The sequence below is a fragment of the Sesamum indicum genome, linkage group LG4 (assembly GCF_000512975.1).
Source record: "Sesamum indicum cultivar Zhongzhi No. 13 linkage group LG4, S_indicum_v1.0, whole genome shotgun sequence".
Lineage (NCBI taxonomy): Eukaryota > Viridiplantae > Streptophyta > Magnoliopsida > Lamiales > Pedaliaceae > Sesamum > Sesamum indicum.
Genome location: NC_026148.1, coordinates 16,093,080 through 16,113,533, shown reverse-complemented (window position 1 = coordinate 16,113,533; position 20,454 = coordinate 16,093,080). Strand labels below are relative to the sequence as shown.

The 20,454-nt window shown below is 34.2% G+C and overlaps 2 protein-coding genes across 2 annotated transcripts; both read left to right on the top strand.

The window, feature by feature from the left end:
• On the top strand, positions 10,030-11,977 carry LOC105161202. The gene is made up of 3 exons (XM_020693204.1): positions 10,030-10,876; positions 11,127-11,218; positions 11,439-11,977. Exons 1-3 carry the CDS (start codon positions 10,809-10,811, stop codon positions 11,705-11,707), a joined length of 429 nt encoding a protein of 142 aa, XP_020548863.1. The 5' UTR covers positions 10,030-10,808; the 3' UTR covers positions 11,708-11,977.
• LOC105161201 (omega-hydroxypalmitate O-feruloyl transferase) lies at positions 18,453-20,454 on the top strand. The gene is given in 3 exon segments (XM_011078819.2): positions 18,453-19,015; positions 19,558-19,997; positions 19,999-20,454. Coding segments are annotated over 3 exon segments (1,455 nt in total). The 5' UTR covers positions 18,453-18,454; the 3' UTR covers positions 20,453-20,454.

Genomic DNA, 20,454 nt, shown 5'->3' with positions numbered 1-20,454 from the left:
ACGTGTGTGTGTGTGTGTATATATATATATATATATATATATAGAGAGAGAGAGAGAGAGAGAGAGAGAGACGAAAAGGAACTGAGATGGCGAATGGTGGTGGTCATTCCTCTCATATGAATTGAAGGGGAGAAAAGGAGAAGGTACGACTGTCGGTGCGTAAGGTACAATACGTTAAGGCTACGCTTTTCGGTTTCATATAAGGTCCTGTTTGGACATTTCTGATTGTGCTCGCCACTCAATTCAATTTTCCGGATTAATAATTAAATAGGCAGGACCAACTTTCTCAACATTTTTTTATGTCAACACCAATTACTTTTCTTGATTAATAATTAAATAGGCAGGACCAACTTTCTCAACATTTTTTTATGTCAACACCAATTACTTAAATAACAATTAAACGTTTACTTATGACTTTTAAATATCAGTCTTAACAAAATTAGATTGTGCCAAACATGCTTTAATTATATTATAAATTTTAATTAATAATTAATATATGCTAATTATAAATATTAAATATATATAACTATTCAACAATTATTGTTAAAGTAGACCAACAACTATTATTAAATTAAAATAATAATTATTATTAAAGTAAACGTTGATCCACATATTGGTGGAACTCGGATAAAGAACTTCAACTTTGCTAATTAAGTTAGGTCTTATTGATGAAATCTAACTCGATCGTAATTATAAAAAATGGGATATCAAAATTATTATTCAATACTTTTTTTAATAATTTAAATTTTTAATGTAAGATAGTTACTTTTTCAAATGGTTAAATGCAATTTATCCGTTGTGATATGTTAAATGAGCAGTATTGTAAATAGTGTGTGGTGTTTGGTTTTAATTATGTTTCAGAATAATTTTATCAGGTATAAAATACCATAATATAATTTATCACAGTGCATGTAATATATTACCACAGTGTAGAAAGCGATAAAACAAGATAAACAAAGTTTGAAGTTAGAAAAGTTGTACCGATAGACAATCACGATATTTGTAGGTGTCTTAAAGTCATGATTGTTTTCCTACATATCCGGGTTAACTACCAACCATAATTTTAAGATAAAACCATATTAGTTCACAGTCCCATATTAATGTCTCATCTTATATGCACAATCACGATAAGACTGAGAGCTAATCCTTTGTCGTGTTGTCAAAACTCTCAAACACTTGTGGAGATGTAAGAAGAGTTGTATAACTCATATGAAAAATTCTCTCAAAATAAAATGAAAACATTAATGTATCAAATGAAAAATGTGATGACCCCTCGAATAGTTGAAAATTAGTTGACTGTTATAAAAACTTAAATGAACAATTAAAAAATAATAATCATCATAATAAGTCCAATATTAAATTAGACCACATAAATATTCTTGGAATAAGTGATCAAAAACTAATTAGATTCGGTTTTGAGAACCATTCAAGAAATCTTTATTTAAACAATATTGTCCCGACGAATATGGTAAGTATTCGTCTTTGGCACATGTATCTGTTGTACTTATCAAATTATGTCAAGTACTGCTTTGACGTCACAATAGATGCCCAAAACCACTTTAACAACCGTGCAACAATTGGACTGCGCATTGAATGGCGATCATGAAATCAACTGCTAAGGGTTGGGTCTGAAATGTCTAAGTCGAGGACCTCGATAATGGGCATCGAGTGTTCTATGAAGACTCGCATTAAGAGTCGCGTTCATTTAATGAGTGTCGTATTTTATCGGCAACAGACGTGGGACATCTGTGCGATCTTAGTGGGTTGATTGACTAGGTGTCAAATCGACTGAACTGACTCACGGGGATCGTCATATGGAAGTCTTGGAGGTTTGTTCGGTATGACTCAAGTCCCCGACTCCAATAGTACAAGAGTAGTCCTCAAACTTAAGGAATCATGGCAGTCACGTGCATACGATGACTATATTTTAGGTCTGTGCAAGATGTGTCACAAACACGATCATCATAAGCCTTATCCAGTGCAGTCGGAATATGTAGCGAGGACGTTATGTTCCAAGAAGAGAATTCATCCCCTGTCAAAACGTGAGAGAGGTATCTCCTATGCACTTAGATGTGTGTTTACGCTCTATAAACTTGTGGCCACAGTCCCGAATAGGAAAAGAGGTTCCTATGTCGAGCAATTTGGCGTAATGTGATCTCAAGTATTAAGCATAGACGTCTAGTCTAAGATGGGAGCCGACACACAATTCCATGTCCTCGACTAAGACCGAGAGACGGTAGATGGAAGGACCGTACCCGTATGGACTCGAGAGCCTAAAAGTTTCCATTTATATTCGCCTAGTCTCTAGTGTCATGGATCATTGTTAGACGGCCACCTATTGTAATGGGTTTTCTTTAAAATCACAAATAAACTTTTATTTAAAATTTGGAGTAAAAAAAGATAAATGATGTAGTTTGAGATTCGATTGGTTCCACATTTTTAACTTTTTATTCGATTGATTCGATATGGAGTAAAAAAAGATAAATAATGTCCGTTTTAACTTTTTATGAGCCTCACGATTTTATTCTAAAAAAAAGTCTCACTATGAAGATGATGCATTAGGGGTTATAAGTCACTTAAACTCATCATTTGTAACCATATGAGACACTTGCCTACGTTAGTAAATTATTAGATGTATGTAACAAATACTACAAGACAAATAATAATATGAAGAGAAAAAAGATGAAGAAAAAATAAACATTGATACCTAAGTGACTCGGGTCATAGGCTGTTAGTCACCTCACGAGTTCTTGAAATAGTATTGGGACCTAAGAAAAGAGCAGATTGTTAGGCTTGTTGGAAGGTACAAAGCTAAGACCTTCCAATGTCTAAGTTACTATTGAGGTTGAGATAAGAAAGCGATCTCAAAGTATTTAATGCGGGTTTATGTGTAAAATAATGTCTTACCAAAAATGCGATCGAATTAGGGTATTTATAGGGCTAAATGGAGTTCAAGTGGCATCATTTCAATACGAGTTGTCAGATGATCTATGGTCTAGATGTCGAGTCATCAGAGAGGGTCGGGTTGATATAGAAAAACGCGATCCGACAGAGATAGAAAGACGCGACCCCACCCAAGATAGGTGCGGATCTTTGGGCTGCAGTGGCATTTTAGTATTGTTGGAGGATTATTTATGTCCTTTTCCAAGTGGGTATTATATACTCCTATCATAAGTCCTCCACTTCTTTAAGTGTATCCAAAAGAGCATTTGAAAAATTAGAAAGAAGCTTGAAGTAGAATGCAAACTCTTGACCTCTTGGTGTGAGATGCTTGGGCTATTTTTTTTTATTTTTTTTTTGAGATAGAATATTTTCCAGATTTAAGGTGATCATTTCAGATCAAGGCTAACCTTTTTCTGATCATGGTGGTCTTTTAAGATCAAATTTTTTCTTCAGATACTAGCACGACCTCCACGAAGATAATCTTTTTTCAAAAATTTTAGCTAGTCTTTTTCGAACTATAATGCGATCTCAACCTGGGTGCGTGACCTCCATGAATCTTTCAGATACTAATGCAACCTCGACCTCAGCACGCAACCTCCATAAAGAATCTGTTTTAGATATTAGCGCGACTACGATTTCAATTCACGATCTCTAGGATAATATTTTTCAAATACTAGTGTGACCTCATTAGAGGTGTGCGATCTTCATGAAGATAAATCTTTTTTAGATTTTTCAACTAGTCTTTTTCAGACAAGTAACACGATCTCATGGAAGGTGCGCGACCTCCATGAATATCTTTTTCAGATACTAGTGCAATCTCGGTTTGCGACTTTCATGACGATAATCCTTTTTAGATTTTTCAACTAGTCTTTTTCAGACAAATAACGCGATCTCATGAGAGGTGCGCGACCTCCATGAATATGATATTTTTCAGATACTCGCGCGACCTCCAGTGTGCACCTCCCGAACAATAATCTTTTTCATATACTAGCGCGACCTCCATGTAGAATCTTTTTAAAAATTTTCAACAAGTCTCCCAAAACCTTGTAATATGCAACCTCCATGGATCAATTTTAACTTGGCAAAAATTCTTTCAAAATTATATTATATGCAACCTCAATGGGCCATATGTACTTGAATTGTTTTTTGCAGAATTTTATTATATGCTATATCAATGGATCTTCTGTACTTGGAATTTTTTTTATTTTTAATTTTTGCAAAGTGTGTAATATACAACCTCGATGAGTCTTAAAACATGAAAAAAAGAATTACAGAATTTTATTCCACCCAACCTCGATGGGTCTTTTTAACTTAGAAGAAATTCTTTTTCAGAGTTTTATTGCATGCGGCCTCAATGGGTCTTGAAAACTTGAAGAAAATTCTTTTTCAAAATTTTATTCCACGCAACCTCAATGGGTCCTTTGAACTTTTTCAGAATTTTTATTATATGCGATCACAATGGGTCGTCTACACTTGAAAAAACTATTTTACACAATTTTATTACATGCGACCTCAATAGGTTGTCTATACTTTCAAAAAATTCTTTTTCAAAATTTTATTACATGCAACCTCAATAGGTCATCTATATTAGAAAAAAATTCTTTATAGAATTTTATTACATGCGACCTAAATAGGTCGTCTATACTTAGGAAGACCTTTTTCAGGTTTTGCAATTATTTGATCTGCACGTGGGATGTAGCTAGAATCAAAGTTTTAAAGTAGTATTTACTTGGATCTTTTTCAGATCTGTACAAAAGTGTCTTTTCCTAAGCCCCCTATCTTTGGTACTTAGGTTGATATGGCGCTTCCCGATCTTTTTCAGATCTGTTCCTCCTATCTCAACCTCTATCTCGGCCCCCTGGGTTTGATCACTGTTCATCCTTCATTACGTTCATTGTTTTCCTCTTCTATGTATTTTTGGGTCCATTGCATCAATCATTCACCGTCTTTCGGGGGGCCTAGCTAAAGCTGAAGCGAAGGGCCCTTCTTTTAGACCATGTATTAAGATATTTACCATAAGGTCTATTCTCAAGTCTTGCACCTCCAAAGTTTTATTATTGAACCTTCCTATAAACCTTTTAGGGATTCATCTTCTTTTTGTCGAATGGTGAATAGGTAGGTAGCTGATCTTTTTTCTTTCTTTTGCTAGAGAAATGAAAAGTTAATTTCTAGATCAACTGATTATAAGATTATATGGTTCCACTTGGTATACTAGTGAACCGCTTATGTGCTTTTCCTGTCAAAGTAGTCACAAATAATTTTGCATTTATGAAGTCAGTTTGCCCATATAAATTCATTACCAGTTCGAAGGTTGATACGTGCTCTTTGGGATCCTTAGTTCCATCATACTTAGGCAAATCTGGCACCTTGAAACTAGGATCCATACCTCTGTGAGAATTTTATTTGCAAAAGGAGAGCTTCAGTTCATCTATCTGGTGGCCCAACCTCTATCTGCCTTCACATCCTCCACCTCTGCTCGTGAAATTTGTGGCTCTCTTCATCTTCCTCTTTTGTTGGACCCAAAATCTGATATTTCCTTTTCATGACCCTTTCCAGGTGCTTGTCCCTTGTCATGCTCTGTTCTACTCGTCACCTCCTTCGGATCATCCACCATCTCCTTCCCTTTTCCCTTGAACAATTGTATTCTTACAGGTTCTCGAACAGCTGGTGTAACTGTTCTTCTTTCATACTCCATTGTGTCATTTTTGCTTGCAACTTCAATCATGCATTGCAATTTATTACGGGTTAAGTGTACCATTTATTCTTCCTATTTCATGGGGGGTCTGCTCCCCTTGCTCCGGTGGTGTTGGTTCTTCCCTAGGAGTGTGTTCATCTCTGGAGATTCCTTCAATCTCAAATTCAAGTGTTCTTTTAGTTGCAAATCGTTAGTCACCTCACAAGTTCTCAAAATAGTATTGGGACCTGAGAAAAGACCAGATTATTAGGTTTGTTGGAGGATTCCCAACTAAGACCCTCCGATACTTAAGTTAGTATCGGGGTCGAGATAGAAGAAAGCGATCTCAAAGTATTTTAATGCATGTATGCGAGTAAAATAATGTCTTACCAAAAATGCCATCGAATGAGGATATTTATTGGGCTAAACGGGTTCCACATTGTGTCATCTCAAATCATGAGTTGTCAAATGATCTATGGTTTGGGGTCATCAGAGAGGGTCAGGTTGAGATAAAAAGATGCGACCCCACCTGAGATAGGAGCGAATCCTTGGACTCCAGTGGTATTATAGTATTGTTGGAGGGTTGTGTATGTCTTTTTTCAAGTGGGTATGATATACCCCTATCACTAAGTTTTTAAGTAATTACACTGTCTTCCTTTAAAATTTGATATAATTACAAGTAGTTCCTTGATAGTTTAAAAAAAATTATATTTGTTTGTTTCCGTCCAAATCTTTACTCCCAATTAATTTATTTTTGACTTTTTTTTATTATTAATATCAACAAATTTCATAAATTTTAACTAATAATGGAATCTATTTATTGAATGAAACAAATATTAAAGATAATAAATCTATTTTTTTAAACCATAAAAGGTTTACTTATGATTATTCCAAACTTTCAATGAAAACAATATAATTACCTCTATTTATTATGGGGACTCAAGAATTGATGCTGCCCACCTCAATTTATTCTTTGCTTTGCTTAGATTGGTCGAAATACTTTGTCCTCCACTTGAGAAATTCAAGCTTTCTGCATGCAACAACTCAACTGTGAATATGAAAAGCCAAAAAAAAAAACATAATAATAATAATAATTAATATTATTATTATTACTTTCTTTTTTCACATGAAGAACCACATAACACAAAAATTAAAAAAAAAAAAAAAGAGAAAAAAGAAAAACAATAGTATTGGAGTTTTACACCAATTTCATAAGTCAAAAGTTTGGGAGATGCTAAATAATCAATGTAGGATATGAGAATTATCTATCATATATCTCTTATCACAATTTTTTTTTTCTTTGGAAAAAGTCATTGTAGTATATTTAATTGTCATATTATGAATATATTTACTTATCAATTTAAAAAAAGCATAACACAATACAAATATATATTAATATATAATATAAATTTTATATATACTATATTAAATAATAATTTTAATTATAATTTACTAAGTTGTTGATTAAATTTATTTTGTATAAAGATTAAATATATAAATAAAAGTACCATAATTTATTACTGTCCAAAATAAAATATATGATATTGATTAATAATTATAATATGTGGTTAATTTTGAAATAAAATTGATAAATTATTGAATATGAAATTAAATATATATAAAAATTTTATAAATGAAAATATATAAAAAAAAATAAAAAAAGCCCTTGATTAGAGAGAATTGATCTCGAGCTCAAAATCTAGCCGATTCGCGAAGCTGGACTCGTCTGCCCCTACTTTTGATGTTTCACAACTTTTTTATCTGTTATTTTATTTTTTATAATTTTCTACTCTCCCACTTTTGTAAACCACCATCTCATTTTTGTGTATATGTTTCAAGAGCATATTTTATAACAAAATATAGGATAAATTACAGCTACATCTCCTGAAGTTTGGCATAATTATGACTCGTTTGTTGTTTAAAAATTTATATATATATCCCTCAAATAAAAAATAATTATATAGCTTCTAGACAGTAAAATAAATATTACTATTTTATCCTTACCGATTCTTTTATAAAATAAAAAATATATATTTGAAAAAATGTCAATTTTTTTCAAGATGGGTAAAATAAATAATCAATAACGAATATTAGTTCATAAAAATATTTTAAAAAATATATATAATTTTAATTGATGACTTAAAAAGGACAATTTGATCAGTTCACAACAAGAACTTAGATCGAAATCTAATGAAAACTAACTGAATGAGCTCGTTATTAAACGGATGTTAAAATCAATGGGCTATTTGTAATTTTCAAACAACAAACGGTATTTGTAGTTACGTCAAACCTCATAAAAGGTGGTTGTAATTTACCCTAACATTTAAAATCCTGTAAAATTAAAAAATGTCTTACAAAATACATGCGAATTTATAAGATTCTTTAATTCAGTTTAATTAAATATATATAAATGCATTGATGTGTAAATACAAAATTAATGATGTACTTATTATATTTTAATATGATATGTACTTTTTTGTATATTTTTATTATGAAAATTTAGATATATTTTTTTAATTTTTTAATAAAGTAAGATAAAAAAGCACTTCATTTTCCTATTATTATTAATCTCGAAACTAAAAATCGTACAGTGTGCTTCACTTGTTGTACCTGACCGTATTTATAATACCACGTGTAATTGAATAATTTTTCCCTCACAAAAATGCACGGGATAAATGTATTTTTAATCATTAAATATAACCACTAATTTGATTTTAGTTATCAAATAATTTAAAATTATATTTTTGGTTTTCAAACTTAAATTTTTTTGCACTTTTGGTCCTTTCATTAACTTTTTCGTTAAACTAATATTTTTTTAGTTGTAACCAATACATTTATTTTTCTTATTGTTCTTCAAATTTTAAAGAGAATAAACCAAAAAAATAAATTTAAACAATAATTTTTTTAAATAATCTTAAAAAAATGTCAATAATAGAAAACTTATTAATAAAATTTAAAAAATTTATTGCTTAAATTTATATATTTATTCGTTTTTTAAGTTTGAAAAAAATAAAAAAATAAATATATTTATTACAATATGAAAAATACTATAAAATAGAAGAAAAATAATAATTTTTTTTATTTTAAATGAAATTTCATTTAAATTTAACAAAAAAATTAAGAAAAGGATCAAAAGTGACAAAAAAAAAAATTAAAATTTGAGGAGCAAATGCATTTATCCCGCACGCTCTCGCACTTACTGACGCTCACTCCAAATCGATCTATCAGCAACATCACACCGATCCGTCAGCCCCACCGTCGCCGGCGAAGCCAAGTACCTCATTATACTCTTCACACCACCAACATGCTAAACCCGTCGTCATGTTCTCCCTCCAGTTCAACCCGCATCCATGGATCCGAATTCGATATGGCACTGCCGAACGAGTTACTGACTCGGAATGTGCTAATCAACCGCCGCTGTCGACGAGTTCAGCGTCTTCCCCGAATTTGCCGCAAGTTCTGTTGGGCTCTGGTGAAGGAGCTCAAATTAAAGTATAGAGGATATTACTGGGAGCAGGGGAAAAGCCTGTTCTACGAAGCTGAGTAGAACAAAAAATCAATTCGAAATTCGGGGATTGCGGAAGATGTTAGTAATAGGAATTATGAGGCCAATTCTGGGAATAATAATACTAGCAATGTTGCGAATAGATGTGGGTCCATGGTTGCAAGTTCACGCATGGCGTTGACGAGGTTCTGCCACATGCATACAGTCTGGTACAAGTAGAACTCTATAAGGCTTGCCGTTTCTCCATTAAAAGTTTCTTATAGTTTTCTTCTTTTCGACATTTCTTTAAACAGTTACGTATATATGTTTCTGAGTTACGATTTTTCGATTATAGAATTTCACTGTATTTCATGGGGTTTTCGGGTATCAATTATCCAACCCAAGAAACCGAACCCGTGGTGTGATCATCCTGAATACTTCTGGTAGATGTAAGCTTTTCTCTAAATTACTATGTCCATAAAGTGAATGTGTGTCTTAATTTTAAGATGCTGGGTTTGTGATTGCTTGTCTCATCTCGTCTCATTTCATCCTAGTGTGAAAAAATGAGATGGGATAAGTGCAGATGAGTTGGAATTATTTTGCATGTGGGTTGGGACGTGAGATAGAAAGTGTACTGATAATAGTTTGCGTGATATGTAAAAGTTGTTGGGTATGATACCGTAGTTGATGAGATGTAGTTTTTTCTTAAAGCAGTGAAATGTGATTGTGATATGTTTTTAAAGCAGTGAAATGTGTTTGAGATTTATTTTGAAAAATTTCTTATAAAGAAACACATATCTACATGTAAAATTTTGGCTAGACGAGATGAGATTTATATCACAAGCTATCCTTCGTGATTATCTCTATTTGAAAGCATCATAATTCAAAATTTGAAATTGTTGATATAAGATACATAAAACTTTAGTTTCTGAATTATAATACTGATACTATTTTTAGAAAGGATCTTTTGCACAGAGATTATAGTTGGAAGATAAATAAGTTTGAAAAATATATTTCAATTAACAATAATCAGGTACAAACTGTACAATGTAGGCTTAATGACATAAGAAATGTTTCAAATCTTTCAGATATGCATGTCTAATGTGAAGAATGCACCCGATAAAAGTTAAAGAGAGAAGAGAGCTTGGACTATATATAATTTTCGGGAGGGCAAGACTCAGCTGTGATGCTTTATATAATTGACAGATTGCTTCAATGGTCTAATGTGCAAATCCCACATGTTACTTTTTACTTGCACCCAATTAAAGGAAGATGACAGCTCAGGCACTTGGGGTACTTTGTAGTGCGCGAGTGTGATCATTTACTCCGTATCTAACAGTTAGTTGCTTCTGTTTGTGCGATGAATTACGTTACTGGATGCAAACTCAACCAACTAAGCACTCTTGCCAGTGTTAGAGATTCCTTTTGGTGAATTTATCATCTCATAATTTGAGTTTTGCAGTGGCCTCACTCTGATGGTGGATCCTGTCAACTTTATTTTAGCATTTGCATGTATATGTTGCTAATGCTTTTCCAACGCTATTGCTATATTGTAACTATTGAATGTAGTTACCAGCGGAATGGTCTGCCATTTATAAACAGGCGTTGCTGTTGCCCGATGGCAATTATTTGGTCATCATCACTAGAGGAGTGCATTGGTGAATACTCACCATCTCCGACCAGTCTTTGTTCAGATAAGAACCTTACATGATGGCAAGGATTTACGCCGTTGAGCCTGCCGAAGTGCTTCTGGATGATTGTTTTTTAAACAAATGGTATAGTTCCGTGATTGTTTAACTGACTATATATATTTGTACCTTTCTATGGTTAGGATATTGTGCAAATAATGGATTTGAGCCTTGACTATTTTGCCTTGCTATGTGGTGTGGCTTCCTTTCATGTCTCTACAAATAAAAATCTCCCAAAGTCCACCGCAAGAAATCTCTTAAATATATTCTCTTTTGCTCTTGCATAATAGAAAATATCCTATGCGATAAGTGGTAATTCTCTTGTCATTGTCACCAGTTCTGGGACCTGTCAACATCAACCTAAGGAACATGCTTTGAGTACTCAGCTTATTGCCATCCTGCCCCTCAGTTGTTCGCTTCTGGAAGATGGTGAGGTTTAGTTTGTTGATTCTGATGCTTTAGATGTGAAACAGAACTCCACACCTTGAAAAATCTATCCTTGTTTTAACCCACTTAGATTTTTCAATGTCTTGTGTGATGCTTGCTGTAGTCCACATTATCTCCCAAAGTGATAAAAGATAATAAAATTTTGCCTGAAAAACAGCTCATATAGAAGCAATGTCTTTTTCTTTTCTGACGCCTCTGCCAGTTCTACTACAGGACCCATCTGTGTGGAAACTAACACTGAAATCATCTGTTCTTTCTTATTGCCCTCTTCTCTTTCGCAAGGCCGAAAAGCATATGGTCTTTGCTCTAAAGAAGGCTGGTCACAAAATCTTCTCTGCAAGTAAGCTCACCCCTAAGTTCCACGTCATAGTTGCAGCCTGCAGGTATGTTCACCAAATTCAGATCAAGAGGATGGCTGCAAGAAAACCAAATCTGGAAATTGCTCGAGTAAGGGAACACAAAATTTGTTGAAGCTCTTGGACATGGAAATATATAATGTTGTAGCTTGTAATTTGATCCCAGTTGGTGAAGCTGCAAAAGTAAATAAAGAAACAACTGATACATGTGGGCTCGTCTTGTGACGCGTGCCTTCACGGAATCTTATGAATTCTGCAGGTATGGTTCATAGATTATCTGCATAATCCCCTAAACTGCATACTGGTTGCTTTTTGCTCTTTGATGTATGTGAAGTGTGGGAAAAGTTTATAGAATGTCAATTCAAACATAGACAATAAATTCAACTTAGAGTTTTCTTTTACAAAGGTTCAATTGAAATTCTTTAAAAAAGTTTCCCAAATTTTCCCAAAAATTTCCTGAATTTTCAAATACTATTAATAAATGTTTATATTTTAATCAATATTAATGAAATAATACTTACAGTTACTAACTTAATAATGAAATAATAATAATAATACACAATATATTATTCTTCTTTTTTTACATATATACTTACAACTAAATTAAGTATGGTAATGCTGCAAAGAAAGATAATTATGTTCTATTTCATGGGTTGTATTATCATCATCTGCCCAATCATTTATTGTTCCATGGCTTGAGTATTTTCATTGTCAAACAAATAATTTATAGTTTCAGCATAAAACTGGACATAGTAGTCATGGCAATTCTCCTAAAGAATCTTGTGGTTCTGAATGAAGAATCTTATTTGTACCTGTGTTTTTTTGTAAGATTTGGCTAGCACTTTTCACCAAAACCCTTGTTAATTTTCTTATTCTTAAAACTTTTTCACGACAAATTTTAATCATTCATTTAACATATTTCTACCTAGCATATACCAAGCTTTTGATCTAACAGACCTTACTACCTAATATGTTCCAATACTTTTGAATGCAAAAGATGCTAATTCTGTTAACTGAAAATATTTCATCTGCACTTTCTCCTTATTTCTATAAATTTTCATTTTCTAAACAAAAAAAATGAAATCACAAATTTGGAGATCCTCAAAATTTCAATTGAAATTTCTGCAACATTATAACATCAGCATATGCATTGTTACCAACATTTAATCTCTTGCCTTGATGTGAGCCCAAAAAGGCTACACTAATCCTGCCTTCATCCCATTTTTGTGAATCCAGTTTGACCCAACATCGAGTTTTAGATGAAAATTGAAACCCTTTTAAAAGATGGAGCTTTATTTTGGCCTGGGTTTCAAAGAAAATAGAAGTATTTTTTCTTTATATTTATTTATTTATTATTTTTTTTTGGGGGGGTATTATTTATCCACGAGAACAATTGCTATCTATACATTACGATACACACTTATATATGTATTCCTATTTGTATGTGTCAACTATGGGAAGTTATACAATTCAGAATCAGTATTCAGTAGAAGCTGACACAGAATAGGCTCCTAATGATGAGTGCCACAGGAAAAGCACTGCATAAGTATATCTAAATAGTCCATCTCTAATCAGTACAGGGGACTCTCATTATGTAATAAGCTGCATTTCTGTTATATGCAATAGATATTATTTCTAGTTTATAGTCTTTGAGTTTAACTGCATTTCAGATAAATAATCACAAGAAACACATCCTAAGTGTTTGATGGAAAACAAGTCCTATGTGATGGTTAAAGATATTAAAAGATCTCACTACTAAAACTCTAGGGGAAGTTTTCATGCTAGCAAAATGATTATGCAGGATGCTGATAATTGCCACTTGTTCCAGGCTATAAATTTTTTATTCGAGTACTCTTAGTTGAGTTGGAAGTTAGTTCACACTTTTGCATTTGATTAATGAGATTGGCTCACAATGCACACAGTAGTGACAAGGGTTGACGTCCACATGAATTGGTTTTACATCGATTTCTTAGGAGAAAAATGGGGGTTCTGTTGTAACTCTAAAATTAACAAAGTAAATTGATAAAATTAAATTATGTTTTCTACTTTTATCCGCTTAGGTACTTAGATATTTGTGTTGTTCTCTATGCTTTTATTACAATAATATGATTTTTGAATGATTGGCACAGTTATTCATTATCAAGAATATTTACCAAGCTAATTAGACGATCAAATCCGTAATTGTTTGATTAGTGACAACACAACATAGTTCATTATGTCTTAGGAGTCGATCATGTTGTGGGTAATGCACAATTTAATTGAGATGTATTCTCATAGAAATTTGCTGGTTGGAGATTTGTTGTTTTCTAGTTTCTAATGCTATTAGTAAATTAAATCGCAATAACATTCCCAACATTGTTATTGATAATGGAATTAGCCAAAGGAAGTTTTTTGGCTAATGAAAAGGTAATGTAACGTAGGCCATACCAATGACCATAACGATATTTTCTATATAAATGTAACATTTGGATTCTATCCTTGACTGAAAACTATAACTTCTTTATCTCCTTTAATTTTACTGAATTTATTTGTTAATTTCAGTTACAACACAACCCCCCTTCCCCTTTTCTCCTCATTGAAGGAATTGATCTAAGACCAATCCCTATAAAATCAACCCTGCTTGCTACAGTTTGCAAGTTTTTGAGTAGGATTCCTCATAAAAAAAAAATTAATAATAATAATGATGGTTAATGTGTGATTAATTTACACCATTTATGACTTGCATGCCTAAATATGTTGGAACTGATTTATGTGAATCAATTTATTCGTAGTTGAATTAATTTATAGAATTCACCATAATAATTTATATAGTCTCTCATCCAGTATCGTTCTCTTGCATATAGAACTACTTCTATAGTATTAGAATTTTAATTGTCATATAGCTTTGTCAATGTTGGTGATCCATCTAAGTTGCACTATTACTGAAAACAGGTTTCCACGTCTAAAAGTTAATTCCCACTAAACAAGAGTTCTTCATGCTTTGATCCTATGTGTGGATATGTTTCATAATGCTCACCTTCCTATCTAAGTGGCAGAACTTCCTGTAGGTAGGGTATGGAAATCTCATGAGGCCGTTTGCATAAGATAAACCTGTGATGGCAGGGAACTTTATACCAGAGTCTACACTAAACATCTATTTCATCTTGCTGTTTGTCTGCGTGTGCTTGAGATATGTAATATTTATATTGTGATCTATTCATGCCTAATCAATAAATGATAAATCTGGTAAACGGAGAAAAAACAATGGCAAATTTCCCTTTAACTTTGCGACCATATATTTGGGCTCTTGTCCTTTATTGTAGATGAAACCAATTGCATAACACAGTGATCACTGTTTATAGTTGTCCCCCAGTAGACCTGTCATGTTCTGTGTGTCTGGTTCATAGTTGGAGACTTGGAGTACTCAATGCTGTCGGTGCCATCAGGTGTGGGTAATGAGTTTCCTCACCCACCAAGCTGTAGTTAATTGCATTGCATTGACAATCAGTTGCTTGCAGTGGGGATGTTGAAGGGATGGGATTTCAAGACACCAAAGAGCATCTCCTATGCAGCTGTACCAGTATGGTTATATTCATCCACAACTAGTAATCGAATGGGTCTCCACCTCAAGTAATTTCCCGTTTCTAATCCTTCGCTTCCTTTTCCCCTCTCCACAAGGACTTGATGTGTTTGTTATATTTTGGGATGCTTATGTGTTTTCATTTTTGAGAAACAAAACATGTTGCGGATTTACTGGATCTGTACAAGCTTTCATGCAATAATCGATCAATCATGTAGAATCCTAGGCTTTTAGAGGTGATTCGTTTCAGGGGAACATTCTATGGCTACATAAGTATACTTTCTACAGGAGGGGTCTCTCTTTTTCTTTTCCCTGCGTGCAGAGCAGGAGTACTCGGGCTACAGCTCACCATATGTCACCATTGTTATGAACTGGTTATTAAGTTGGGTTTAGGATAGAAATGAATAGAAGTTGGGCCATTGTACACATAATTGACAGACCTAACCCAAATAAGGGATTACAGCCTTAATTTTGGGGACTGGAGTGTGGGTGAATTTTGTCTCTGCATTACTAGTCACAAATCTTACAACTAACCGATTATCTGTCCGTGCATGCATGTGGATTCGCTGAGAGGTCACATCATGTGGATCAAAATTAAATTTGAGCACATGACTGGGAGTAGAATGGTTCTTGATTACATTGACTTTGTTGGAGGATGGTTATTTGAAATTGATCTTAGCTATTAATGACAGGTCCTGTTTAAGCCTAAATCGAAAAACAAAATCTGGTTATGTCTCGTTGCCATAAATTGTGACGACGTTTGGAATTTGAGCCCCTCCCCTCCCCTCTTTTACAGAAATTGGTCTACTTCCTGTTAACTTTCTACTGATAGATCATAGATGTGGTGAACTTCTGACTTGAAAACTTTTGGCGGCTATGGATCTTTCTGTGTTCCCCTCCCCAGTCTAAAACAATCACTGATTTGTGGGCCCCCATAAATTTAAACTGCTGTGATTGTCACTGGGGCTTGGCTGAAAATTCTTGGTGGATGTGGGTCCCACGCCTTGATTGTCACAGGATTAGTGATACCCCAAGACTCTCTTTTTTGTAGAATATGAAATCCAGAGAGTTGTTATGTAGGATTACCACGTTGCAAAATCATGTGGTGGCGACTGCCCCCACAATAAATGGTACAATTATAGACAAGCACGGACGTATAAAGTGGGAACAAAGCGCTAATAATAGGTGGAGGTGTTAAATGTTAATACAAAGCTAAACCAAAGACTCTTTAGTACAATAATCTGAGACTGAGAGTGGTTCCAACTATAGAGTCTAAATGGAGAATTGGGCAATCTCCTTTCTCTGGCTAATTGTCTCTGTGTCCAAATGCTGACCACAAAATCCAGGCAATATTATATTATGTATGTTATTCATATGACCAAATATGTCTGGTAACATGATAAAATTTGTACATATTTTGCATTCCAGTAGTTTGTTGGCCCTTTGGTTGGGCGATCCTGCTTTCTGATGCTGCTCATACTTACTATAGTTGACCACAAGTTTCTGGCAACAAGAGTGCTTATTTTTACTAACTTTTTCCCTCCAAGTTCTACAAAAGATGTTTAAACAGAGTAGTTTTACATGACTGTGGTGTGAAATATCCAACAGTTTAAATCATGCAATATTAGAGCAAGAACCATATTTTGTCGATCGACATGATTTATGCTATTTTGTGTTCTTCACACTTAGAAAACCCCTACTAAACAATGCACCTGAAACCCATTTCTTATGGGATTTGGATTTTGATCTCAGCCGATGCAAAAGAATTAGATGGTTGTATCGTTTGTGAGTATTCAGAATCTAAAGTTTTAAGATGAATTACTCTACATATATGAAAAACAAAAATCTTGTGAAGTCAACAAGATGTGAAAAGGATTGATAGGGGATTTTAAGAATGTTGAGGAGGGAAATTAAGAAGGTTACCTAATTTGAAGGCAGGATTAATAGCATGATAAAGAAAAGCTGTGGAGAAAAACATCATCACTTGGCAGAAAATAGACAACCCAATGCATCCACCAACTTGTCCACCACTTAAGTACAAAGCCCTTTTCAATTCCGCAGCCTCTCAACCACTTAATAATAAATCCAATTCGGAAACTGGGCGGAGAAAGATATGACCAATTCTTGTTAGTGAACGGCAACTCAAAAGAAATAATAAATATATGTACTGAAATGTAGTCAATATTGTTCTTGGAAGCCAATTAGCACTTTGTGTGTATATGTTACATCTACTTTCTCTGCTGTTTTACTGACACTAGTACGAATGCTGAACCAACATCCGCTTCTGCCCCCCCCCCCCCCCCCCCCCCACCAGTTGACTAATCAAGTTTTTTTTTTAAATTATATAAGTCCCGTTTACTTGGAGTTATTTGAATTACGTCAAAAAAAAAAAAGTTTTGTATTAATTATATTATGTTTATTTAGATTGTTCGGGGTGAATAACTCAACCCATCTATTTATATGTACTGGGTTTGGTGATAAAAATCGGGGCTCCATAATGCAAATAAACACCTTACAATGGTGTATTGAGCAGCTTATCTAACCTAATAATGGAAAGTAAACATTTCCTTTAAGGTTCGTATAATTATATATAAACTTCTTGTAATTTGAAAATTTACATGTAGTATCCCTGAGGTTTGTTTCTATCTAATAAATTGATTAAATTTCACCAAATTTGTCTATAATAGCAATAAATAAATAAATAAAAATCGTTTTATACCCCCGATTGATTTATTATCAACTTATATATTACAGGTCATATAATTTTTTTTCTAATCAAATTACCATCATGCATATTCACACATTAATGAGAAGGTATATCTTCACCCTTATGAGGGTAGTTTGGTTAAAAAGCATTTATTTGACCTAAAATAAATCAATCGCTTTACCTTTGCTTATATCAACAAATTCGATAAATTTCGATTAAAGAGTAATTTATATTTTTGTTTTAGGAATACTAAATATTATTTTTCAAACTATAGGAGGTTTATATGTAATTATACCAAACTTTAAGGGAATACGATATAATTATCCCTTACAAATAAGCCCCCCCCCCCCCGCCACTATCTCCTCTTACACTAAATTCTTATGTCATGATACTCTTTTCTTTTAGACGTCAATGCGTGAACATATATATATGAAAGTAATTTTGCAATAAATTGGTGGTTAAGGAACTTTGAATTGTGCTTGAAATGAGTAGAAGATGAAACAACATTTAATGCCTAAACATGAATTTTTGAAACAATGTACATCATAGACATAGTTGGTGAGTCACTCTCTCTACTTATGCATAGATGATGTATGATGGATCTCACTCTCTCACTCATACTCATACCACCTCCACCACTTTATATATATATATATTATATATACACACACACACACACACACACTCAAAAACAAGAAATCTTGAACATGGGAACCCTCGACCTTAAACCTGCCATCCAAGACCTTAAGGTGGCAATCCAAGAAACAACCCTAATACACCCCTCCTCCCATGGAACTCTTGAAAACAAGTCCATCTTCTTGTCCAACATAGACCAAGTGCTGAATTTCCATGTCCAAACTGTCCATTTCTTCCCAGCCAATCCTGATTTCCCACCGGAAACTACGGTTGCTAGGCTAAAGAATGCACTGGAGAAAGTGATGGTGGCATATGATTTCTTGGGCGGAAGGTTGAAATTCAACCACCAGACGGGGCGGCTGGAGATCGAGTGCAGCCAATCCGGGGTGGGGTTTGTAGTGGCCACCACCGAGTATTCTCTAGATGAGGTTGGGGATTTGGTATATCCCAATCCAGCATTCATGCAGCTGATTGTCCAGGCTTTGGATAAGTTTGATGATCAGCCACTTTGTGTTCTTCAGGTAAAAAATGCTGTGAATTAACTTTTGAAAAAGAGGTGAATACCATACTTGTATAATGCTGTCTGATTACAATTAATTTTCTAAAATAGAAAGCAAGTATAGTTTATATTTTAAAGTTTTATTATTTGATTATTCAATTCAGTCTTTAAGGTCTTACTTCATTTTTTTTAACTATTACTAATAAATAGAAAGGCATTATTATAAGTAGTTGAAACCTAGTGGTTTTCAGTCTATATTATTTCAAGACAAGCCTCAATTATTCAATTGTTGTCACAGCTAGAATTGACATAGACAGGGGTCACCATGTAATAAGTCCAACTTTCTCTCTCTCTCTCTCTCTCTCTCTCTCTCTCTCTATATATATATATATATATATATATATATATATATATATATATATATATATATATATATATATATATATATATATATATATATATATATATATATATATATATATATATTAATCCGTAATTTTAAGATTTAACGTAGCCCGTAAATTTCAAATAATAATGTTCCTAATGTTTGTCATTAATTTGTAGGTCACATCATTCAAGTGTGGTGGTTTTGCAATGGGCTTGTCCACCAACCATGTCTTGTTTGATGGCCTGAGCTTCAAGATCTTCTTGGAAAACCTAGCTTCCCAAGCTTTTGATGACAAACCCTTACCCCTCTCACCATGCAACGATCGTCGCCTCCTGGCCGCCAGGTCGCCGCCACAGGTCACCTTCCCCCACCCCGAGTTGCTCAAGCTGAAGCCTCCAATAGGGGAAGAAGAACAAAATCCTCCGGTGTTTGATAGCAAACAAGAGGATTTAGACTTCAAGATCTTTAGTCTAAGCCCTAACGACATTAGTTACTTGAAGGAGAAGGCAAAGGCCGGAGAAATCAATACCAACACCAAAATCACTGGCTTCAATGTGGTCACGGCCCACGTCTGGCGGTGCAAGGCGTTGTCGTATGACGTAGGGAATAATAGGGAAGATGGTGCTTTATGCAGTGGACATAAGGTCGAAACTGAAGCCACCACTGCCAGTTTCTTACTGTGGCAACGCGGTGCTGAGTGCTTATGCGTCTGCCAAATGTTCAGAGCTGGAGGACGAGCCATTCTCCAAGCTGGTCGAGATGGTGTCGGCAGGGTCCACACGAATGACCGACGAATACGCAAGGTCGGCGATTGATTGGGGGGAGGTCTACAAAGGGTTTCCCAATGGGGAGTTCTTGATTTCCTCATGGTGGAGATTAGGGTTTGATGAGGTGGTCTACCCATGGGGGAAGCCAAGGTATAGTTGCCCTGTGGTATACCATAGGAAGGATATCATACTATTGTTCCCTGAGATTGGTGGGGCTAGCAGCAATGGGGTGAATGTTTTGGTTGCGTTGCCTCACAAGGAGATGGAGAAATTCCAAGCTCTATTTCATAAGTACATGACATGAAA

What these genes read in the sequence shown, in the direction of transcription:
- LOC105161202 (XM_020693204.1), top strand. Translation starts at nt 10,809, where the DNA reads ATGATGGCAAGGATTTACGCCGTTGAGCCTGCCGAAGTGCTTCTGGAT. An exon ending in GATTGTTTTTTAAACAAATG is followed by an intron (nt 10,877 to 11,126) that starts GTATAGTTCCGT and finishes CATTGTCACCAG; the next exon opens with TTCTGGGACCTGTCAACATC. An exon ending in TTGTTCGCTTCTGGAAGATG is followed by an intron (nt 11,219 to 11,438) that starts GTGAGGTTTAGT and finishes CGCCTCTGCCAG; the next exon opens with TTCTACTACAGGACCCATCT.